General features: G+C 39.6%; 1 protein-coding gene across 4 annotated transcripts; it reads left to right on the forward strand.

Annotated features, from left to right (window-relative positions):
* The first annotated feature begins 290 nt into the window (after positions 1 to 290).
* Positions 291 to 24,686, forward strand: STAMBPL1 (STAM binding protein like 1). 4 transcript variants are annotated; one of them, XM_074874878.1, is made up of 12 exons: positions 9,678 to 10,101; positions 10,865 to 10,995; positions 12,488 to 12,682; positions 13,581 to 13,798; positions 15,225 to 15,300; positions 16,755 to 16,850; positions 18,197 to 18,551; positions 19,152 to 19,234; positions 20,157 to 20,294; positions 20,932 to 21,044; positions 22,640 to 22,739; positions 24,379 to 24,686. In XM_074874878.1, exons 3-12 carry the CDS (start codon positions 12,599 to 12,601, stop codon positions 24,433 to 24,435), a joined length of 1,320 nt encoding a protein of 439 aa, XP_074730979.1. In that variant the 5' UTR covers positions 9,678 to 10,101; positions 10,865 to 10,995; positions 12,488 to 12,598; the 3' UTR covers positions 24,436 to 24,686. The 4 variants fall into 4 exon arrangements, with proteins under 4 accessions (XP_074730977.1, XP_074730979.1, XP_074730976.1 ...); XM_074874875.1 differs by having other exon boundaries at positions 9,681 to 10,289; positions 19,152 to 19,276; XM_074874874.1 differs by having other exon boundaries at positions 9,681 to 10,101; positions 19,152 to 19,276.
* Positions 24,687 to 25,142: the final 456 nt, after the last annotated feature.

The following is a 25,142-nucleotide window of genomic DNA, read 5'->3' on the forward strand; positions in this document are numbered from 1 at the left end:
ACCAGGACCTGGGAACCGTGGAGGGGAGAGCCGGGGCCGTGCTGCCGATCCCCCCGGCCCGCTCTGCCCTGGCCCGCCTCCCCTCACGCAAGGCGCCTCCCGCCGCCCCCCCCCCGCAGCCGCTGGGCTGCAGCGGCGGCCCCGTGAGCGCGGCGGCGCCCGCGGCCGTTGGGCTGCAGCGGCTGCCCCCGCGGCGCAGAGCGGGACGCGCCGCTCGCCCCGGCGCCGCGCAGGCTCCGCCCTTCGCCCCGCACCGTAACCTGGCCCGGCTGCGGCGGCGCGAGGCGCTGCGCTCGGCTCCGCTCCTCGCCGCCGGCACCTGCCGCCCCGCCCGCCGAGCTCCTGCGCCAGGGCGCCCAGGGCACCGAGTCCCGGCGGGGCGGGGCCGGGAGAGGCCGGGCGGCGGAGGCCCAGGCCGCCCCGCCGCTCCTGCCTCCCCCCCTCCCACCCCCCACCCCGGCGGCGGGGCGGGCGCCCCTCGCTTTGTCTCCAGCACCGGCCGCCGGGGCCGCTCGCACGGATGTGAGATCCGGTAAGCAGCGGCAGCCGCCGCCTTCCCCGGCGTGGGGAGCGCCGGGCAGGGAGCTGGCGAGGCGCCGCCTCCCCGCCTCCATCCCGCCGCTTTGCGCCAACGGTCCCTGCGGGCAGAGGGAGAAGGGGGCGGCGGCGCGCCGTGCGCTGCCTTTCCGGGGCCGGGGAGCGGTGGGAGCCGTGACCGGTACGAGCTCCGTCGGCTCCGCTGCCCTGGCGAACGTCCCCGGTGCGCGGTCGGTCCGGCCCGTCCCCGCCCCGGGTATCAGGTGCGGCGGCCCCGAGCGGCCCGTCGGAAACCGCCCTCCTGTAGGCAGGGCGGGCCTGGCGTGGGAACAGCCCCGGGCGGGCGCGCCGGGGGGCGAGGAGGAGCGAGGGAGCGGCGCTGGGTGCGTGGATGCAGCGTGGGCATCGCGGTGTCACGGGCAACTGCTGGGCGTGCGGGGAGGCGCGGGAGCAGCCAGCCGGGGCTGGGTGAAGCTGCTGAGTTCACTGCATCTACAAAAATAGGTGATTATAGGGTGGTGGGGAGCAGAGTTCAGAACGTTGTCGTGTTTCAGAGAGAGACCAAACTTATAACGGTACTCTATTTTAAAATAATTTCCATATACATGCAAAAGATTATCGTCGGAACAGAAAGTAAAAGAATATATATATATATATAAAGAAGAAATTGTGTTTGCTAGGAATCGGTAGCTCTTTCATAAACTACTTCTGCTTATGTACCTCATTTTGTACCTACCTAATTCCGGCCTCTGTAGCATCTAAGGTGTCGCTCTGAAGTGCACCGAGGATAATTCACTTCTCTCACACGTGCATGCGCTGTCCCGTTTCAAAAGGTTGGCAGAAAGTCTCTTCAGGGGGAATTCCTCTTGGTTTGGAATTCTTTATTTATTTAATATGCACATGATTTGGAATGCTTGTCTGAGAAGTTATGGGCAGGAAAACCCCCACCTTTTACTGAGAATGGAAAGTGGTGAGATTATGAGTGAGGTTCTTGGATGGACTGTAGTTCCCAGGGAGTTCATTCCTCAGGTAAAGACTGACTTTGAGACAGTTCTGTCTTCACAGACATAGGTTTTCTCCTCATTGCAGGCTAAAGTGGTTGACCATCTAAAGCTGTAGTTAGCATATATTTGATAAATTGCCTTGGACCATCAGGTCCTAGAAAACAGGACACAGACTCAGAACTTCCTGGGAGAATGGAGGCCAGGCTTGTTGTTGCAGGTGTTGCTGAGGCAATATATTGTGTTACTCTGTAACAGCTGGATTTTCTGACGTGCTAAATGCATTTTTCCCTGATATATTGCATGTCTAGAAAGATATTAATATAAAAGATATTCGTATCTAAAGATATGAATAGCTAACCCAAAGGCCAGTGTTGACAAGTCCAGAGTTTCACAGATCACAGGACAGTGTAGGAAGCATTCCTCCCAAATCCTGTATAATTCTGTGGGTGCAAACTTAATAGTTATGGTTTTTTAATAGTATTTTAAATGTGTGTAAGTGCAGGGGGGGGGGTTTGTAGTATTATATTTAAAAATAGGGTTCAGTGTCTTGATCAATCCTGCAATCATGTGTATTACTGATATTGCTATGGGGATACTATGAAGGCACTTCTGATGTGGTTTTCTTTTTGTGTGTGAAGCATTCTCAAGGTCAGGCCTTAAGGCGTTTCCTGGAAGTTAATCAGCAAGCTGAGGAAGTATATAATTCAAGGTGAGGGATGTCATGAAATCTCCAAATGCTGAGGGAGTGGCAAGGTGACTTATGCATGAAGACACTGAACAAATGCTGTATAAAAATAAATATTTGGTCTCTGTTTGCTGGACTTGTTCTTATCTGACTCCTGAGATTTTACTTCTGTATCAAAGGTTACATTTCCAGTTTGTGTTCTGAAACTTAGTTTGGTGCCATGTAATGAAAGTCTTTGTCTATATCATTTTAATAAATATTTAACATTTAGATTGTCATGCCAGAAAACATATTTTCTGGTCATAGTTTCCATTATAAATAGAGTATCAGTCCATGAAAGCAAATTATCTTGCTTGTACAGTTCCTGAATGATCTGTGTGTAGTGGCTTAGTGCTATTGTTACATAGGCATCCCTTTTATAAAAATCCAGCATTTTCAGTCTTACATGGATGATGATACCTCATGATAATGCTGTGAGTCAGACACCTGCTCAGACACAACCCATTGCCTACCACTTCCTACTGGCAGCTCTAGATGACTCACAGTTGAGCACAACATACTAGGCAAGCTGTGGGCTGGATACATAATCAACTAGAAAGTATCTTCCTCTTTTAGCATCTCTGAACCACTGTGAAAAGGCCTTCAGAGATGTCTAGCTCTCTCCATTGATATGGAAAGGAGCTTGGATAGGCTGCAAAGATCATTGGACTCATCCTGAAGGGAAAAGCAAATAATCTAGAAATAGACTCAAAGATACTCTGTGCGTAGCTTCACTGAGATGAATAGCCTCTCGGCCTGCAAGTGTATAAATGTTAGCCACAAATCATCATGCTCAGCTTTGATATTCTGGATAATTCAGCTGACTTTTGAGAAGCCCTGTGAGCTGACTGTGTTACAGTCAGTGCTGCTATAAAACATGTGCTTACCATTGTCAATCTTGGCAAACTTAAAGAAGAGAAATAAATATTGTAACTATCCAAGTAGAAAAAATGGTCTAAAGCACACCAAATTCTTCTTGTAGAACCAGACATTCCTGGTTTTTTTTCCCCATCTGCTCATAACATGAGACATCCTGAATCATCTAGGATAGGGCAGGAGGTCAAAGACTTCATTATGAAATCAACTAACTGTATTATCTTACTATAAGCACTGTACTGCAGAAACATGACAGATTAACTGGTAGTTATTTGTACTGGTTGACCACACTCCATCCTGTAGGTAATATCGCTATCAGTTTTTTACCGGCACTTTGCTTACTTAACCATTAGTGTACAAAATAGTCAGAATCTATAGAACTAATGCCCCAAATTACTTTTTTCTAGATTTGAGGCAACAAGACAAGCTTCATTCTTTATAGGCAACTTAACAGACTTCAGATGAACTGTGAATTTGTACGTCAGAAATGTCAATTAAATTTAATTCTCCTTTTTTTTTTGTCACCTACATTATGAACCATAAGAAGCAAGACAGAATGGGAATTTGTCATCAGATAGAAACACAAGTTGATTGTTGCAACCAGTTACTTGCCCAATTAACAAGTGATTAACCTCATCCAATTAACCTCCTTATTAGAGGCTATGGAGTCTGAAAGTGTTATAAAATTAAGTAGCAAATATTGCCAGAAAAATTGTTACCTTTTATAGGAAGAACAGAAAGGTTCTTAACCCTTCTATTCTAGTGGGACTTTGAGAGAAATAGGGCTATGGCAGAAAAATCTGTGAAACCTGAGGTTTTGCTAGGAATCATGCTTTCTTTGTTTCTTGGAAGTCTATGAAGTGTTGTAGACCTCTGTGCTGATTTTAGCCTCTCATTTGTTTCCCGTAGCAACACAGCTTCTTGTCTTCATGGTGGAAGTTAGTTTTACCAGTGATGTTATGCAGGTATCTCTTTTTTTCAGTATTTCAGCTGAATCATCAAAGAACAAATTATATAACAGCAGCTATTTCTCTTATTTCTGCCTTCTTCTGGCTTAATGTGCCCTGGTACACTAATTTTGATGGGGGATTGCTGTAGATTTCCTAAAGGAAGGAAATGGCACTGCTTTTCTACATCATGTCTAAAACATCCTTTTAGTAGGTGACTGGAAAGATGCTGTTCTGTGTTGCATAAGTGATTGCCTAAGAAGGCTATTGCTTGTAATCCAAGACATTCCAACATTGGTGATACTTTATCCATGATGTTAAAAATGCTTTTCTGCTGAAACAGAACGGTGTTACCAAAAAAAGGGAGAGGGAGGGATTGTGTTTTGTTTTGACACAAGAAACCACAAGAGAAAGAACTGTCGGTTCACAGGTGCATGTTTCAATGTTCAATATTCCCAGTCTGTTTTTCAGCACATTCTCTTAAAAGTGACTAATATCTTTGTTGACAGAGCATATTAATGAATCTGTTAGCAAGCCACCACCTATATGTACAGCTCAAAAACATAGTGTTATGTTGTAGTTGCACAAACATACTAGATTTTGACTTCAAAATAGTCTGCATAAAAATGAATGAGAACATAGGTAAATTTAGGTCAGAGGTCTCCTGTGCTCTGAAGCAATGGGAAAAGACTGTAGGTTCTACATTCATATTCTCTGTAGGGACTAAAAGTCAGGTTCTTGCATGTGTCATGTTGGATGTTGTCTGCATATTGTAGTGTAGTGGTTTATCAGAGTCTTAGCAGACCCAGTAGCAATCTAATTTTATTGATATAGCTGCTTAATGAAGTAATGTTTGTATCTGTTCCAAAAGGATAACTGTCCCTAGAAAACAGCCAGTTGATATTGAAGTAGCTATGTTAACTAAATGCAATCATCCAAATATTTGCAGAACAACTTTTAGAGTCCTCAAATAATTGTTCTATTTTACCTGTGGGGAAACAGGCCATTGTGCCACCCACATTTTCTTTAGATGAAAATAAAGCTCAGTTTTGGATGTAAGATACATCACTGAGTAGTGTAACCATATAAGCAAGACTTGTGTTTGGCAGATCTGGGCATGGAGGATCTCCTCTGCACGTGATTTCTCCCTCTCAGTACCCAAGCAGGTGGAGGTGCTACTGTCTGTACGCCACTGACACAGTCTGCAGAGAGACCTCTAGGCAGTGTGTTGGGAGGTGGGTAGGACTGGTCCTTCACAGTAGGTGAAAAACAGGATATAACCTTGACCCACTTCTAGGAGAGATGATTGTACAGCTCAGCAGCTGCCTCTGGGAGCTAGTGGAGCCTGGGAGGAGATCTTGGCAATGCTGATTAAATGGAGCCATGGAGCTAAGGGGCAGTGTTAAATTATGAACCATTACTGAGACAAGCTTTTCTAGAGCCAAGCTTAGTAGCTCCTACTGTGAAGAGCAACTCCTCCATTGAAAGATGCAGGGTTCTTGGCAAGCAGCTCTTTGCAGTGCTTCTTTTCATTGAAAGGCCATTCTGTTGGTTTTGGTTGATTCAGTTTTTTTCTCTGCACAAGAGAATGATCGTGCCACAACATTCAGTGCTTTGTTGATTTTTTCCAGAAGAGACTGCTAACTATACTAGCTGAATCACTCGCTGTTACAGTGAACGGTTGTTTCAAAAAACATGTTGACAGATGAACATGCTATTTCTTTTTGGAGAGAACCAACAGAAGGCAGTTTGCTATTTAGACTGGTTTTTAGCATATTTTATATCAAACCCAAGTGTGTGTATAAATGATTATGTGCTGTGCCAATACATGGCCTGGCATTTCAGAAGAGCTGAATGAGTTAGGTGCCTGTATTTCTAACCTGGTTTTCACCAAATTCACTTGAACATTCACTTCAAAGTACAGAAGTACAAGTATCTGCCTCATGGGTGACTTATTGGCATGAAACAGTCCTTTATCTTCATCTGGCAATCACTGGATGTGCCCTATTTCAAGTTTGCTGAGACAATTTAGTTCCATTATGGGTAATTAAAAGGTGTTTTTTACACTTGCTAATTTGGCTATTTTAATGAGAACTGACCCCTTTACTGTTTGAGACACATTTTTAGTCTAGGATTCTATAATCATTGCACTTCCTAGTATAATAAAACGGAGTATTACTGTTTTAACTTCTCATGGCAATATTAAAGTAAGCTTTTTCTTACCATGAGATGAATGCAAAACAGTGCTCTCTAGTAGTTTGTAAAAAGCAGAACTATTCCACATTTTAGCTCCTATATTAACAAATATTTCTAGATATACTGTAAAGAACCTGATCCCAGTGAACTGAACTGAATGATTTTGATGGGAACCACATCTGGGCTTTACATTCCACCAAAATATCAAAACAAAAGAATGAGTATTTTTTAAATAATCCACTATTAAAAAATATGAAAGAATAAATCATCACTAATGCCCCAAGTCCCTGTTATTCTTAACAGAACCTAAGCTTTGAATGAAAAAAGTGTTTTGGAAAATTTTACCAGTGATCTCTTTAATGCAGCTTTTTAGTGAAGACCGATAGTCAAAATATTGACAAGTGTTCTGAACACAGTGAAGTCATTGTGTTATGACTAATTCCCTTGGAATTTAAAAATATGTTACATAGGGGAAACTAATGTTGATAAGTAACTAGTAACAATGTTTCAAAGTAATGTTACAAAGTGGAAACTAGTGATAAACCTAATACTGAATTTAGGCAGTTACTTGTTTGTAAATATGAAAAACTCATGCAACATTTAAAAAACTCTTCTGAAGAACTGAAGAAAGAAAAGCAGCCTCAAGATGATGATAAGGAGTTGAAATTCAGTCCTCATGCTCTGCAGTCAGCTAGTTTCTGGGAGGTATTGGTACTCTGAGCTCTTCTTTGTGACTGTGCCTTCCCTAGAAAGTTTGAGCAGTGCAGCTCCGGCTGGGGTACTGCCAGTCGCCACGTGCATCCTTTGGCAGAACATGGCCCTGTTTCGCTTCATTGTCTTTGCTGGTACAGTCATCTCACATAGTCAGGTTGTATCAGTGAAGGACATACACTAAATAGACATTTCTCAGTCCATCATAGGAATGCATGAAGACTGAGACAAGCTCTTTCTGCCCAGCCTATGAGCTGGCTCCACACAAAGCATTGCAAACACAAACTGTGTAACTTAAATAGTTCATACTTCATTTGGGCTAATAAGCCTTGCTGTGCAGCCATGTGTACCACCTTTCGCTATCAGAGCACAGTCATGTAGCTTGCAAACTTAGCTGGGTCATGCTTCTGTCTCTGAGTGCAGGCAGAGGAGCTCTTGTTTGTCCACATCCATCCCTCCTGGCAGCTGTTTGAAGCATGCTAGCATGCAGCAAACTGTGAGGGCATTGGAGAGTTTGTGATGAATGATGGTATTGTACCTCTCAGAAAGCCACGAGAGTTTGTGTGTGCATTCTTCTCATACCACCTTTGTCTTATTAGCCTAGTCTTGAAGTACTTGATATGTCTTGATATACTTATTCTATCATCATGTATTACTATTTACATATACTTTTAGGTTAAAATTGCTCTGTCTGATTTTCAGTTCTCTGGTACTTGGTACCATGCTTGTTAGCCTGAACAGAAAGAATGACTTTCAGTGCCATTTAAAATGCTGTTTTTCTCACTTTGTTCTGTTTTCTGTGGCTGAATGCCTTTGATTTAATAAAGCTGAATTTTACAGAGGGTTAATGCAGAGTATAATAAGCACATAGAAAATCAAGCATAATCACACAGGAAAACAAGTGTTTTCTGAGGAGGAAATGGGATTTGGTGGGGAGTGCCATTACCAATGAAATCAATAAAAGTTTCTTAACCCTTGAGTGGTTGTTAAATTTTTATATTCTGACAATGACTCTCAAAAAATTCATCATTAGAAAAGGCTTGATTTGCATGTACAGACATTTCTTCTCAATCAAACATTACCTAAGTCCATCTAAGTTAGTTGGAGTGCCTGAAATTATAAAGCAGAAAAATGTATCTTTACTCTTAAAATTTAGAGCACTTTACACTCTATTAGACTAAGACTGATCCAAGCTAGCATTGCTACTTATCCCCTGTGGTTGGGGTTGAAATGTAGTTCACTGTATTAGCATAACTATTTTGTATATTTGAATATAATTAGTTTCAGTTACACAGAGAGGTTTTATATTTGAATTTTCTTTGCTCTTGTAGAGTGAAATATTAATGTATTTCCAGAAGACAGAGTCACTCATCAAGACTAGGCAATTCTTGTAGGCCCTGTACAAGCTCTTAAGGTGCATTTTCAAAGCCAGCTCATATCAATCTAGGACAGCACTGCCTCAGAAAGGGGCAAGCCTCTGTTTTGCTGGCTTCATGTTTCTGCCTTCTCCATTGCATCCTGAGTTTGAGAAGGAATTTTAAAAGTCCATTTGATTTTAATTTGGATCAGCTACAACTTGCCTTGAAGTCACTGGTGTCAACAAAGTGGAAGTATAAAGTATGGTGGGGGTGAGGTGAGCCCCTTGGCAGTTTCATGGCCTTCGACCAGCTGAAGGTGGTTGTGAAGCTGCACCATGAGGAACATTATGCACAGAGACATTTCAGGGAACTGGCAGGCATGCCTGTGGTTTTTTAGTAAAGCTTAACTTTCTGCATTTTACTCATTTATAATTCTGGCTACTGTGTCCACGTCTTAAGGATAATTTATTGGACTGCGGTCATAAGACAGCCCATATTCTTTTTAGGATGACTTCTTTTTTAAACTATGCTGCCACTTATAATAGCTAATATATTTGAGACTTATTTGAGATTTTTGTAAAAGTGATACAAATTCATCCTAGTATTGCTTCTCTATTTACGGTGTCTGTTTTTTAATGTGTTCCTGAAGCCAAATTTAAGAAGTCAGTTTCCTCTTTTATTTGCAGCAATTCTTCTGCTAAGCTCTCGCACTGTGGCTTGACTTGTGCTTTCTGCAGACCTTCTTCATCTTTTCAAACTCTGATGCAATTTTGAGGAAGTGTGAGTTTCTGCTGTTACCAGATGTCTCCTCTTTAAAATACCTGGTATCACACTTTTAAAATTATTATTAATGCTTCTTTAGGTTAAAAAAAATCACTGAAATAACTTAATGTTTATAACTTTAATATTCTTAGAGGCAACCAAGATGAGAAATGTTTGCAAGTAAAGGGTTCCACAATGTCTCACTGTGGCAGTTCCAAAGAGATTTTTGCTGGAGGATACCATAGGCTTCTTTAACAAAGACCTCTTTGGGAATACTGGCTCCAAAAAACCAAAACACCACTTAGTGGCTTTTGTGTTTCCCACTTGTTGCACTAACATTTTTCCACTTGCCAACCAGCTAGGTTGAAAGGTCTTCAAGGTGTGGTAATAGTTGAAAGAAGCATGTGAGCCATGTCCAATGTCCTCCATAGGGAAGCATCTCAAGAACATTCTCTTAAACATCCATTTCCTCACTAGGTTTTGCAGAAAGTCCAAGGGATAAAGTTCTTGAAAAGCAGTTTTCTTGCTCAAAAGCTGCTAACTGAAATAGGGAATTGACTAGAAATACAATTCTGCAGCCTGTGCTTTTGAACAATATTTTTTTGATAAATTGAATGACTAGAATATGTTGCAGTTTGTCATACTTGCATGCATACTTTAGACCAAAACCAGTGTTCCATTTAGCTATCATAGATCTCCCAGTTGCTTTTAGGGGAAGTCAAAAAAAAAAATCCACAAGTGATGGATAAATGAGTGAATAAATGGTTTAAAATATATGCTTTTTAGGTCTCTCTCTTTTTTTTTTTTTTTTTTTTTTTAAATTGTTATTTCTGAGCCATATGGAGCATATGAATGCAGAGTCTCTCATTCTCTTTGGGACTTCACTGGAGTAAAGAGATGCCACCCAGAGGAACCTTGACAGGCTTGAGAAGTGGGCCCATGCAAACCTCATGAAGTTCGACAAGGTCAAGTGCAAGGTCCTGCATGTGAGTTGAGGCAATACCGAGCACAAATGCTGGGTGATGAGTGGATTGACAGCAGCCCCGTGGAGAAGGACTTGGGGGTGTTGGTGGATGAAAAACTGACTATGAGCCGGCAATGTGCACTTGCAGCCCAGAAAGCCAACAGTATCCTGGACTGCATCAAGAGAAGTGTGGCCAGCAGGTCGAGGGAGGTGATTGTTCCCCTCTACTCCAATCTCATGAGACCCCACCTGCAGTGCTGTGTCCAGCTCTGGGGCCCCCAACATAAGAAGGACATGGACCTGTTGGAGCAAGTCCAGAGGAGGCCACAAAGATGATCAGGGGGCTGGAGGACGTCCCTTATGAGGACAGACTGAGAGAGTTGGGGTTGTTCAGGCTGGAGAAGAGAAGGGTCTGGGGAGACCTTATTGCAGCCTTCCAGTACTTAAAGGGGGCCTACAGGAAAGATGGGGAGGGACTCTTTGTCAGGGAGTGTAGGGATAGGACAAGGGGTAGTGGTTTTAAACTGAAAGAAGGCAGATTTAGATTTAGATATAAGGAAGAAATTCTTCACTGTGAGGGTGGTGAGGCACAGGAACAGGTTGCCCAGAGAGGTTGTGGATGTCCCCTCCCTGGCAGTGTTCAAGGCCAGGTTGGACGGGGCTTTGAGCAACCTAGTCTAGTGGAAGGTGTCCCTGCCCAGGGCAGGGGGGTTGGAAATAGATGGTCTTTAAGGTCACTTCCAACCTAAACCATTCTATGATTCTATGACTTTATTTCTGCTTAGGATCTGAGCTGCATGGGCAGAAGACTAACATGAGCCCTGCACTGGCCAAGTTTTTAGCCCTCTTCTTTCACAGTCTACCACATCTACAGTGATTCAGCTGAAGAAGGGTTTCAGGTGGAACTTGCCATAAGGTATTATGTTTCTTGGTGTAATCTAAAGCAAAAATATTTCATTACTGTGGTGCCATGGGGCCTTTCTACAGTTTGTGACCAGGCAATGAATAGGCTCTCCTGCCAAGCTGATCATTTACATCAGAACTCCATGTATATCAAATTAAATTATTTAGAGAACAATTAGTACTGCAACCACAACATATGCTGATGTCTTGAGTGTATAAGCCATGCTCTATTTTTTTTTTGTCACAAATTATGCAAGCACTTTGAATACCTTAATTTCAAAAAAGCAGGTCTTGAAGTTGAATTCAGACACTTGTGACGTACCTGATGATGAGATTAAAAATCTTGAAAATGGAGAACTTAGGTATAGAGTCAAGCAAGAATATATTCATTGAGACTGGGAGGTCATCCATAAAAGCAGAGTAAGATTGGTTTAATAAGGTGTAATGAATATAGCAGTAATGGCTTTTACAAGTAAAACAGGATGATTCTGATTATTTTAAAGAAAGTGTATTATTTAAATGAGTTTGATGTCTCCTGTAATACTTGCACTAATGGTTACAATTAAAGTCTGATCTAATAGATACTGTTAGTTTTTGAAAAAAATTAGGAAGACCCAAATACAGAAATCAATACTTGAGAAATGCAACTATCTAAAACCACATTAGACATCTGGTCTCCAGAGAGAGGTGTGCTGAGAAAATATCTTTGCTGAACCCACTCTTTATACAAAAGCATAAAGCATATTTATTGCAATATATAAAGTGCCTTCAACATTCAGGATCAAATCTGTTTAGATTGAGTGCACAGAAGTGAAAAACCACATTAGGAGCTTAATTTTCATATTTCCCTTTTAGAGTTGTTTTTTGACGTTTGGAGAGGGGGGGTGTTTGGGTTTTTCTGATTACCACAACATATCTAAATATTTGTCATTACTTGTTCAGAGCTGTACAAGGAGCCATTACTATCAGTTGACTCATCAGAGTTCACTGTATTTTGAGTGTTGTTGAAGTCAGCAAGCTGTGCAGGTGGAACACATGGTGCTTGAAGTATTTTTTTTGTTTTATATTACTGGTATGAGTTTGTGTGCTAAGTTTTATTTTTAATTATATGCTTAGCAGGAAAAAAGATGCCAGATTCACACTGTTTATAAATATGTTTGTCAAAACATATGCTCAAAGAAGCATAGATTCTGTGATTAGTCTTTGAACTTTTGAGGTTTTCACTTAATGTTTGAAAGTTTGGGGGTTTTTAAGTCGCTGTAAAAATAATTTCTTATATTGTGTTCAAATCCACTGTAATATCATTAGAAGAGGCCATCCAGTCCATAACTGTCCTGTAAGCCCCCATGCATTCCCATTATAAATTCTAGATGCCTAGTAAAACTTAGATTATTACTAAATATGTAAGTACTGTGATACTGAAGGAATGAGTGGGTGCAGGCATGCAAACTTACGTGACATTTGAATGTATTTCTAATCTGAATGGCTTGTCTTATTTTTTCCAGCACACAACCACAATCAACGTATCTGTGTTCAACTTTCCCTTGGGCTAATAAACCCTGAGACAGCTGGCTGCAAATACTGAGCACTGGATTGATACTGCCCTTTGCAGTCAGATGGAGACTTTAGAGGAAAAGAGTGATCTCCTTGGTTTGCAGACAGACAACAACATGGAACAACCATTCACTGTCAGCTCGTTGGTATGTTATTACAAAGAAATGCTTTAATGGCTGAGCACCCTCTCTTTCAAATAGGAAACAATTCAAGAGAGCGGTTTAGCAGTATTGGCTGTCAGCTACAAGTGTCTCTTCCTGCATGCTGCCAGTTCTTCCCATGTTCTGCCTGATGGCTTTGTTGGAATTTATATTATTTCTATATATGTGTTTATGAGGTTTTAGCTTTTTTCGGTAACTTTTTTAAGAAGTTGAAGTGAACATTTTGAATAGAAAAATTTTCATCAAAGTAAGAGGAAACAGCTTGCAGTAGCCAATTATTTAGCCACTTAACAGGAAGGTAGTGATTCTAATAAGCAGCTATGCTGCTTCTTCAGTAGAGTTAGTTCTATCTTCTTAGGTTCTAACTGCCTCGTTTGAAATTGTAAATAAACAATTGAAGTGAACTGTTGACTGACCAGGGGAATTTATTGTTCTTTGTTAGCTGAACTATACCCAGCAGTCATACCCTGCACATCATGTAATAGGAGACTGAGTGTTCAGGCCCTCCATCATATTATTTCAGTAACTTAAGGCAGAACCTTGTAGAATTTCATGTGTGTGGGATTCTAAAGAGAACACACTTTGTGTTGCCTTTGATCATTTCTATGGGGGTTTATTTAATTTTATCTTTTTTTTTTTTTCTGGGACTTTTTTGTAGTTTGAAGATTTGGGGAGGGGGATAAGATCACTTTTCATCTGTAATTGCAATCACTATTTATTTGCAATTGAGAAACGTGTTGGAATGTTTCAACTGTGGCTAGCAGTGGGGAAACCAGGGCCTATTTTGAGAAAAAAGATTTCCCTTGAGTTTCTTGAATGAGATCACTTACTGAAAGTGAAACGTAATATCTGGTTCTCCTTGCTAATATCTGTTCTTTTACAGAAAAAGCTAGTAGCTATTCCTGACCATACAGACATCTCTGTGACCCCAGAAGAGAGAGTACGTGCCTTAAGCAAACTTGGCAGCAATATCACAATCAATGAAGATATCACTCCACGTCGTTACTTTAGATCTGGAGTAGAGATGGAGAGAATGGCATCAGTATACATGGAGGAGGGAAACCTGGAGAATGCTTTTGTTTTTTATAATAAGTTCATAACGTAAGAAACCACTTGTAGTCATTACAGTTTATAATTCTGAGTAAACTGAAATGAAGAGTTGCAGTGAAAACAGGGCACCCTTTTAGATTCGGAGCAAAATTTTTAGTGTGCTCTTGCAGAATAGCTGTGTTCTCTGGAGATCTTTAGCCTAACCACAGGCTTTGTTATAATTTTGTCTCAACTGTTAGTATGGTAGTCCTATCCATCTATTAACTGCCAGGCATGAACTAACTTAATATACAGAGGTTTAAGTTTACTGTACCAGGCCATACTGTGAGCAATGTTTCCCACAGATTATTCTATATCTATCAGCATGTTGGTTAAATATAGTGCATGGTTTAAAAAGCAACATTTAGATAAGATTTCTGAGCCTTTAATAGTTATGCCCTGTGAGCTTCTGCCAATCTTAAAGATGGTAGTATTGCACAGCACTTAAAAAAACATGAAAACATAGCTTTTTGCCTTTTTTTTTACTTTTCTTTTCCAAAAGGATTGAGTATAATTTATTGCTTCTTACAGGAGTAAATGCAAATTCCACAATATATGTTCATTGTAAGATTATTTTCCCCACCCAAAAAACCCAAATCTGGACAGCTTTCATTACAACTATCAAAATAACCACCTGAAAAATGTATCAGGGGCAGATTTAAACTTTTTAACTAGCTAGTTTTGCTGTAGGATTGATTGGTTTATTTTCTTACTTCTGAAAGGGGTTTTTTATTTGCATATTCTAAAATTTTTATAATAGCAGACCTCCATCCTCCCCCACTTAATTTCATCATACTCTGAAAATGACCAAATCTTTGTTATTCCACTTAATTTTAAATGTATGTATCTCCATAAAAAGAGGGTTTCGAGGTGAACATTGTGCAAATTGCTGAAAAAATGATAGCAGCTGTGAATTCCAGACTCTTTGCAGCTGAGTGTTTGCCATAATTTAGACGTCTGGATAGGTTAATAATACTGCAGTTAGCTGTGCAGCTTTGGTCTGGTAAAAATAGCTGCTTTAATGGTAGCCAGTGCTTCATTCTGGACTTCCCATTTTAAGATGCAGCATTTCAGCGAAGGACACATAAAGACAGCAGAAATAGGATTTATTAACACTGACTAGGGTGGAGGGTGCTTTTGAGTGCTGTTTTTAGGTGCTGGCTGCTAGTTACCCCTTTTTTTAACCCAACCCACTACTAATGAAAACCAAAAGATACTCAGATGTAGAAAATAATCTCTTGTCATTACCCTATCTGTCCCATACAAGTCTATACAAGAATTAAAGTGTTAGTTTAAACAAATGTGTAGAAACCTGCTCCAACTCATCTGGAATTCAGTGTTTAATAGTTAGGTGAAACTGATTTTTCTGCCAACATAAAAGCTATTGTGGATATTCCTCTGGTTACTAAGGCAAACACATGCATGTTTAATTTTCTAGATTGTTTGTAGAAAAGCTGCCCAGTCACCGAGACTATCACCAATGTGCAGTACCAGAAAAACAAGATATTATTAAGGTAGGGTTATGGTTTCCTGGCCTTTAAGAAATGTTTCCCCCAGAATCTGTCTGTTCTTTCCTAGCAGTTCTCTTCCTCCAGTAGACACATAACCCACAACAGCCACCACAGCTTGAATTTCTGATACCTTTCTGCACTAGTCGTTCATGTTTTATTTTGGTTTAATCACTTGATCATTACTGGAAATTGTTCTAAAAGGTGAACAAGAACAGTCTCTGAATAAGTTGGTAGACTGCTGGAAACCTAGGTACATTACTCCTGAAAGTTTACATATTAAAAATACACTAATTTAACAATACCTAGAGTTTGATTCTGGTCCCAATTATGTGAGTGGCTGATGGTCCAAACTGACTGTTGCAAACAGAGGGAAAGAGGCTTATATGGCATTACTGGTGTCTGTGCATTATTTGCTTAACCTGCTAAATAATAAAAGTATATTTTTTTCTTTCTTTATTACCGAATATGTATTTACTTAGTTTTTACCAGATTTTTTTTCCTCCACTTGTATACAAAATAGTTTTACTTTCTCCCCCCGCCCCCCCCCCCCCCCCCCCCGAAAGAGAAGTTTCAAATACAGCCTTATACTGAGCTTAAAACAGCTGGAATTGCCAGATGAGAATTATTATAATAAGCATAAGTGTCTCTTGCTTCATGCTGCCATATTTGCATGGTTTCTGTACTGTTAAAGCTGAATAATGTTATATTCAAAGCCAAAATGCTTCATGCCAAATTTTGACTGTGGCTCACAATCTGGGAAAACATCCCTGTTTAGAAAAAGCATCTAGCATATGCTCCCTCCTCTGGCACTCAGTAGGATTAAGCATGTGCTCTCTTTCGCTCCCTTGCCTACAGCTTCTAAGTTATTTTGTAGTAGCCTCTGCATCAGTAGAAAACATTGGGCGTTGTTTTTGTTTTACAAAACAAAATTGGTTTGTCTGCCGGGGCTGTCACAGGAAGCTATATGTGTAGCTATCTCTGCAAATAAACTTCCCCCCTCACCCCCCACCCCTGGGAAATGGACATAATTCAGTCATATTTCTGTCCAGGAGGTCCCAGAGAAAAATGTGATGATCCTACTTGAAACATTGAAAGTTGGACTTGACTTTTTTTTATAAATTACACCTACAACAAAAATGTTAGTCGTCACACACCTATTAAACAAAACAGAGATAATAGATTGCTAGAAAAAGGACTAATCTTTCCTTGAGATAAGAAGTACTCATGTCACACCTTTCACTGACATAAATTAATATAGCTTTACTGAAATCAGTGTACTATAGAACTTTCATAAGCTGATGATTTAGTGTGTATTTCTTCCTTTCTTTCCTGGTAGAAAAGCAATATTTTTTTATTTTGTATTTTTTGTAATCTCTATTACAGCTGAATGTATTTTCCAAGTGGTTCATTTAAAAAATGAAAAATAAAATTATCTGTCTTTCTCCCCCACCCCAAAGAAATTGAAGGAGGTTGCATTTCCACGGACAGATGAATTGAAGAGAGATCTTTTAAAAAAATATTCTTTAGAATATCAAGAATACATGCAAAACAAAGTAAGTTTTATATGGTTATTAAATCTTTGGTATGAATATTTTTTCTGTCATATAATCTTCTTAAAAAATAGGCAGTAAAATGCCAGTTCTACAAGAACGTAATCATTTCACGGGCTGCTTAGAATGACTTTTCACTTCTCAGAATCTAATCAGTTGGTCATTTGAAAACAAGTAATGCAATTGTGTGCTTGGAAATAAACGTGCTGTGATGTTTACATAATAACAGTCTGTGAATATCTGAATAGTCTATGAAAATCTGAATTTTGTTTTATAAAGAGGATATTGTTCAGACACAAAAGTATGTGGAAAAAAGTCTTTTGGCTCTGAATGTGCTCAAGTTTGAATTGATCCTCTTTGAGTCTTTAAGTAAATACTTAAAGTAAATACTTTGAGTAAATACTTCAGTAAATACTTGCATCTTGTGTATTGAAGTCACTGAAAACAGGACCTCTAGTTTTAAAAACTTGTCTTGAAAGGAGCATCTGAGAAAAAACACATTTTCTTTCCTTCCCTTGAAATGGACCTAGAGAATTAAGAAGAAAAAAAACCCAATCCAAGTCAACCCCCACACCTGTCACTGATTGGTTTGAGGCTTTCTTTCCTGCTCGATTTTGTTCATGATGTTTAAGAAATTACTTTGCTGTGGTTTTTTTCATTTGCTTCTGGAGGTGCTTGATGCTGTTCTACCAGGAGCAGGAAGGGCTGTTGAAACCTGCAGCTTCCCTTGCAGTGCATGGTTCAGCAGGTGACTTTGGGGCCAGGGGGCGTACATAGACCAGAGTGCAGAAGGCACCTAATGTGTCTGAGGCTGGGGAGGCTGTGCTCCAAAGCCAGGTTAAGCAATCCAGGGAAAGTTGAGGAAAGAAAGTAGCAGGAGAGAGTCGACAAATCTATCCAAACAGCAGTAACAAAACCAAATAACAAAATGCATTATGAAATCTACCCAGAAAATCCATGTGCTCATGGATCTCTAGTTGCCCTGAAAATTGTAAGGGCTTACACTTTTGTCTGGTCTCTTTACCATCACTGTTCTGAAAAGTCATTTTCTAATGACTTTATTACAATGGGCAAATGAGGCCAGTGCTATCACTGCTGAAGTAAAAATACGAAGCATCACAGATAAGCAGATTGGAAGCTTTGTGTTAGGAATTCCTTCCTTACTGTATTTCTTTCCATATCATACTATTTTTGGGTTGTAGTTGTATTTGCCAGTTCAGCAAACAGGTTCCAAAAGCCTTAATTTTTAATGGCAGGATTTGGTGGTTTTATTAAACAATCAAATTGCTTCATTTTTTGTAGCTTCTTTTTAGTGTTCTGAGAATGTCACTATTTTGCGTATGTTTCAGAACAAATATAAAACTGAATTGCTGAAGAAACTAGAGCATCAAAAGCTGATAGAGGCAGAGAAGAAACGAATCGCACATATGCGGCAACAGCAGCTTGAATCAGAACAGTTTCAATTCTTTGAGGATCAACTTAAGAAGCAAGAACTAGCTCGAGATCAGAAAATCAAAGAGAGTGTGGTTATGTCTGAACAGATAGATGGAAGTATGCTATCTTGTATTTCCGTACCGGAGAACACTTCCTTATCTACTGCACTGCTTGAGAAAAAAGAGAGGAGCGGTACATCTGGCTGCGCTGGACATTCGCCTCCAGTAAATCGGGTCTTAAAGCCAGCGGCTACTTTAGGTGCTGTTCAAAGTAAGTGCAGAGATTTTTTTTTTTTTTCATTTTTTATTTTATCTGTCTCTTTGCTGCTTATAGCAGTCCACATATTGGATATGCATATGTATTTACTCACCGTGAGGATGTCCATAGTGAAGTAAGCATGAACAGGTTGATGTACACACAACAGTTCCATATAATTTCTTCAGTTTAAGAGAGGAGATCAGTTGCAGTTTCATGTTTCCAGTTGAGTATCAATAGATGAATCTAGACGTTGAGCCTTAGCGTTCCTGTGGAATGAAGTCTGAATCTTGCTGTGGATTTCAAGCGAACAGAAGCAGAACCTGCAGTGATTCACCCTGGAAAGCCCTGGTCTGGAAAATGGTGTCAGTTCACTGTCACCTCAGGGGCAGGCTAGTAAGCGTATCTTATGGGCTGATGACCTCAATTTAGGGTGAATTGCTTATGCTGTAGATTTATTCTCATTAGAAATCTGTGATGTGGTAAGTATAATTCTTTCACTTTTAAGAATTTCCTGTAACTGTGTATTTCCTTATTTTAGGGAACTTCACTGTGTAAGCTGCAAATGCCTTTTTATCTCTTTTTTTCCTCTTTTTTTTTTTTTTTTTTTGTTAGCTCAATTGGCCGAAGCACTTAGAGGCGTCATTTTGCCCAGGGATCTCTGTCACAAGTTTCTGCTGCTAGCAGAGGCAAATACAGTAAGAGGAATAGAGACATGTGGAATTCTCTGTGGAAAACTGGTACAGTTTAACCCTCACATTTGTATGGGGAAGATGTATTTGATGGTGCTGTATTTTCCTGTAATATATTGATTTCAGAGCAAAAGCTGATCTAAATGATTAGTCTTTAATGTAATTAACTTCGTATCATAACCTGAGTGGTTACTTCAGCAGTATGGGCTTGCATACTGAAACATCTGATCAAAGTACACTGCTGCTGTTATAAAATGTAGCAAGTTTTGCAGCATGCTATACAATACAGGCTTTTTCGAGTACTTTCTCTGGCATTCATCTAAGGTAAGTGAGGTTTAGTTACAGGACAATGAAATATAAAGACTGTTAGAATCTACTGGAGTCATCAAATTCATAATGGTGCAACAAAAAAGAAGAAAATCCCCCCCATCAAGCCATAAAACATCTGATTTTCAGGCTGTTTTTTTCCTTTGACCTAGAAGACATTTAACATCCTTTCAGAGTAGGGAAAAATGTCATGGCTGATGCTGGCATACAAAGAATTTTAAAGATGATGTCCAAGTGTATTTGAATTGTATAAAGAGAAAGAATAGCAAGAGTAGTGATGTTCCAATTTTCACAGAAAATAATTATAGTATTCTCAAACCTCTTTTTTATGTTTTTATTTGTTTTAAAGGACAACCTTTTCACACTGGTCTCTGAGAACATTTCAATGCAATAATCTCATGTTCTTACTAATATTTCCCTGTATATTTTCATGATAAAATGCTAAGGCATATTTCCAGGTGCAGTAAGTCAGTATGGCTGCACTGGAATCAGTGAAGCTATACTGCTTTGTTTTAGCAGATAGTCTGACATCTTTCAGATTCTGATTCAGCATTTATTCATTAGCTCATTTGTCCACTCTAAGTCAACGTTTGCTTTACAGACACATAATGAATTTACCATTACCCATGTAATAGTGCCAAAGCAATCTGCAGGACCAGACTACTGCGACATGGAGAACGTGGAAGAATTATTTGGTATTCAGGATCAGTATGATCTCCTCACTTTGGGTTGGATCCATGTACGTATGACTCATAGATTCTGGCTTTTCTATGTCTATATCTGCATACTGTGTGAAAAAAACTCAGAAATAACAAATGAAAGAAGTAATTGGAATAATCCAAATTAATTTGCTCTAATTGTAGTGATGTAAATGAGCACTAATGTTCTCCACAGATGAGTTTTTCTTAAGGCAGTTGAGTCATCCTGTTGAAACAATGGGCCTGCTTTTGCCAGTGCAGATTTGTTTATGTCGATTTAGGGGTATTTTATTACTTTGTAATGCCATTTATTTTTCTACTGTATTCAAAATTTGGGAGGGAGGGTATGGTATTGTTTAAACTTTATATTAATTTAATTCTTAGGGATTTTGGACAATCAAGTCATTTTCCTTTGTCTTGTGCTTCTTCATTCCACCTTTTTCTCCCCCATGATCAGAAAATTGCTTGTACATCTGGTTGTGAATGTGCCTCCATAAACCTCGTGCTGAAAAGCCACCCTAACAATGTAGAATCTGGGTTAACAGAAACTTAAGAAACCAACCTGGGGAAGTACTGATGCTTTCACTTGTTACAAATTATCGTTCCTTCTTGAATGTATGTCGACCTTGATTTGTAAGAAATATTTCATGATGTTGAGTTTTCCCTTTCTTTTTGTAGACACATCCAACACAAACTGCATTCTTATCCAGTGTTGATCTTCATACTCATTGTTCTTATCAGCTAATGTTGCCAGAGGCCATTGCAATTGTTTGTTCACCAAAGCATAATGAGTGAGTTCTGATTTTTCTAAGTAATATTTAGATATTTTCCCCTTCTCCTTATCATAAAATTTGATCAAATGCAAACAACACATGTCAACTGGGATGAAGGGCAGGAATATTTTATTGTGAGTTTGTTTTCTTTAAGTTGTTTAGACTTGCATTCCAGTCAGTCTCTACACACAGTGTTGTTTCTGGCTTCTCTCTCCTCCTCCCTTCCCAGCCTCAGGTTTTAAATTGTATTTATTTTTATACTCTGCTCAACCAAGTAGTAATGACAGGAGTTGCTCTTCTGGAGACCTCACTGCCAGTGCCCTACCACAGACTTATCTTAATTCTGTCTGATGAAGGAAGTAGAGGAGTTAGACGTAGGATGATATGAAAATTGCAGTTTGGGTAATAGAGAGATAAAAGATCACTTTTTTGATAATAAGATCCTATTTTTGTATTTCATAAAATATAAACAATAAGTATCTGGAAAAACCTGGAACTGTGTAAGTATTAATGTGAAGGTTTATAATGGAACAGGTTGCCCAGAGAGGGTGTGAAGTCTACATCCTTGGAGTTATTCCAAACCTGAATGGACATGGTCCTGGGCAACCTGCTCAGTGTGATTCTGCTGGAGCAGTGGGGTTGGACTAGGCAATTGTCAGAGGTTCCATCCAACCTCAACAATTTTGTGATTCTGCTTTGGTGTGCCTGGCATTTCAAGGCCCCAGGGCTAACTAACTCCATTCTTTAGACTGTGCATTTCTTCAGCTTTTCTTTCTGGCCTTCTGCCGCTGTAGATGACTTCTATGAATCCCGTTCTGCTTGCCTAATTTCCTGTATGGGCCATTCGGGTGGCAGAGCTATAAATACAGAATGAGCAGCAAGTACACAAGCACTAGGCTTTGTAACCCAGAGCACGTCTGCATACCTTCTCAAATCTCTGGCCTTCCAAACTTCTTTCATAGTTTATGCCTATACCATATAACCAACTCTAACCCGTTACTCCTATCTGTAACATTTATTAATCAGGTGCTATCCCGTAGTTATCAGGTATTAATGTTCTTTACGGAAGGGTGGGTTTTCTAACATTTTATTCAATATTCAAAGTGTTAGATCAGCAGTGCATTTTCTAGTGCTTTCTATTACTTGATGACCTAAAAGAGTGGGAAAGACATGTACTTTTACTGGTCATTTACACAGCTAGCTTAAAAGAGAACAGCCTTTAAGTTGACCCTCTAGAGTTCAGTGAGTGAAATGCAATCCAGAACACCTAAGTTTCTGGTTTGTATCTGTTCCTGTATGAACTAGCCTTGGCCCTTAGTAGGCTAACCTGCCTAATGGGAATAGCACCAGTACTGTGTTTGTTTTTTTTCCCTTCCCCTCATGATCTCTTCCTTTACAGGAATACAACTGCCCTTGATATCAAATACCTTTAAGAACCCAACTCAGCCTTGGCTCCTGTGTATCAAAGGTTACTCAGCCTTGGCTCCTGTGTATCAAAGGTTACTGAGTACCATTCTGTTGTCCTTCTGTTAAGCTAAGAAATTTGTGTGTGAAACCTTGGACATGTAGTATGAGAGCAGTATATAACAGGCGTTTCATCTTTTGCTTTCCAGCACTGGCATCTTCAGACTTACTAATGCTGGCATGCTAGAAGTTTCTGCATGTAAAAAGAAGGGATTCCATCCACATACAAAGGACCCTAGGTTATTTAATGTAAGTATATAATCCCAACATGGTTTTGACTATTCAAATTCTTGCCCATGGTTCTGCTGCAAGCAGAAATTATATGTGCTTCAGATTAGATTGCTTTCTAATTTTTCTCCCATTTTAATGATTCGTTACCTTTACTTCACTGACCAAGAATAGACATCAGGAGTCTTAAGCAGTCAATAGCAGCCATGAGATGAGTGTTACACACTGCCATTCAAATGGTGGCTAACCAGAGGCATTTACCATTAGTCACCACTTTTACCTGCTTTCAGAACAAGCAAAAGCCACAGTTTCAAATGGGAGTTATTCCTAAACTCTCCAGTCTTTAAGCAAAGAATTCAATTCATCTCCCCAACTGTAGTGGCCCAACAGAACATCCCAGCTTCTAAAAAGTGCAGCTATGAGTAGATTAAGCCCCACTTCCTTCATTGCCCAGAATTTTCCACAGGTTTCTCATAAGCCTTTCTCAGTAACTACCATATTCTTTGATGTTTTAATAGCATAGTACACACTATATGTATGGCTGAACAGTATAGTCAGAATTATCAGAAATGTCACTGTTATCTGAAAGACAACACTCTCTACCTTTGAATAATTAAGATTATTTTTTTAAAATGGGGCTCACTTCAAATACAGATCAACTCATATAGCTCAAAATAAAATTATCAGATGCAGAAACGTAATGCTGAAAGACATTGGAAATTACTTTGTAGGATGCTCAGAATGTCAGTATTACTTCTCAAAAGAAGAAAAGGTTGGGGTTCTTTGTTTTGTTCTGTTCTTTTATCATTGATTGTAGGGGTAATGAGAATTTAGTCCAACTCCAAAAAATTTTAAGACTTGCTCCAGATAGTCTCTTTTCAGTGGTCCTTTACAGACTTAGTTCATTAATGAAGTTACTGGCCACTTGAGCTCATTTGTAATCATTAGACACACTGCTGGTATTGCATATCAAATACAAATATCCTTTCAAGTACAATCCCCAAAACATATTGCTCTTCCAACAAAAACAGTAAGGTCACAGCCTCATTTCCTGAAGGAAAAATATCAGGGGTGAGAATATGAAAGCTTCATGAAACTTGACTAAAACAATCCTAATCTGCATCTGGTTTCTGGTAAAAACTCCTCCACAGACCCAGTACAAGCTGTTACTTAGTCATGACAGTGTCTAAAGACACGATCTAGTCCTAAATGCCTAAAAAACAATCTATCATGTGGGCAGACACATCTGAAGCCACTGTAGGAAGAGAACAGAGTTCATGCTTTCCTTGCTGCTGTCCCCCATGCAACCTGTTCTAATGCAGCACACACCTTCCTTCTCCATTTCAGGTATCCCATGCTGTGATACGTAAAGGATAGCACAGAACTATAACCTATTTCACAGGCTAAGCACTAAATAATATCATCTTTACAAATTTATTTCTGATTGGATGTTGTAGTCTTTGCTTTATTCAGCAGTCTATACCTGTGACAGTCAGGTTTGCCTGTCAACAGGTACAACCAATGTTAGACAGATAGATAAATAGATAGATAGATAGGCATAGTATTAAGCAGGCTCAGAAAATTAAAAGGAACCAATAGCCCTCATATGCTGTTTTACTGAAACCGATTTCTGTGAGTAATGGGTTGACTTCTTCTGCAGCCATGTACCCACGTGGTCGGAAAAGACATAAAGATAATTGTGCTGGATCTGAGGTGATATGGATGGACGATAGAGGTGTTACTCTACAAATGGCCAAAACAGAAAAATGGATTCCTGTTTTTCCTACATTTTCAGAAATTACTTTTATATTTATACATTTTAGATTGAATGGTTTGATATTTATTGCTCTAGCCTGTTTTGGAGTTATTTTGTTGCTCTGTCAAGATGGAGTTCAGTGGCATTACCCCTGAAACTGTAAACAAATCACACCTACAAAACACAACAATAAAATGAACTTTCAAACAACACTAACTGTGTTGAAATAAGTAATGTTTCTTTTGTCACTTGTTGTCATTCATTGCTTTCTGAGAATTAGAGATTTTTAACAGTGGTTGGATTTTTGGGACTTCCAGCTATGTAAATTCACTGAAGCAGTGAAGAGATGTACATTATATGTAGTAGAAGCAAATACATCAGTTTGGGTGATTTTTTTTCTTAATCTTTTTCTGCATTCCATCCTTGTATAGCTCAAGTTTTGGCTAAGTATTAAGCAGAAAACACTTAGAAAAACGTAAGTCCTTTACCTGAGAGTTTACCCTTATCACATCTTGGAATAGCAGAGATGCGTCAGAGTCCCTTGGAGAAATGTGTCTTCTCCAGCAACCCTCCAGTAGAAACTTTTATTTGAAATTAAATTCTTATCCTGAAAGAGATTCCCTGGATCTATCTAGAGTTAGATAAAAAGATCTAGATAGAGTTAGAAG

The sequence above is a fragment of the Strix uralensis genome, chromosome 7, assembly GCF_047716275.1.
Source record: "Strix uralensis isolate ZFMK-TIS-50842 chromosome 7, bStrUra1, whole genome shotgun sequence".
Lineage (NCBI taxonomy): Eukaryota > Metazoa > Chordata > Aves > Strigiformes > Strigidae > Strix > Strix uralensis.

Bases quoted from the DNA above. Each gene is read 5' to 3' on its own strand.
- STAMBPL1 (XM_074874876.1), top strand. From the start codon at position 12,599: ATGGAGACTTTAGAGGAAAAGAGTGATCTCCTTGGTTTGCAGACAGAC. The intron at 12,683-13,580 runs GTATGTTATTAC...GTTCTTTTACAG, and splicing joins CATTCACTGTCAGCTCGTTG to AAAAAGCTAGTAGCTATTCC. The intron at 18,552-19,151 runs GTAAGTGCAGAG...TTTTTTTGTTAG, and splicing joins TACTTTAGGTGCTGTTCAAA to CTCAATTGGCCGAAGCACTT.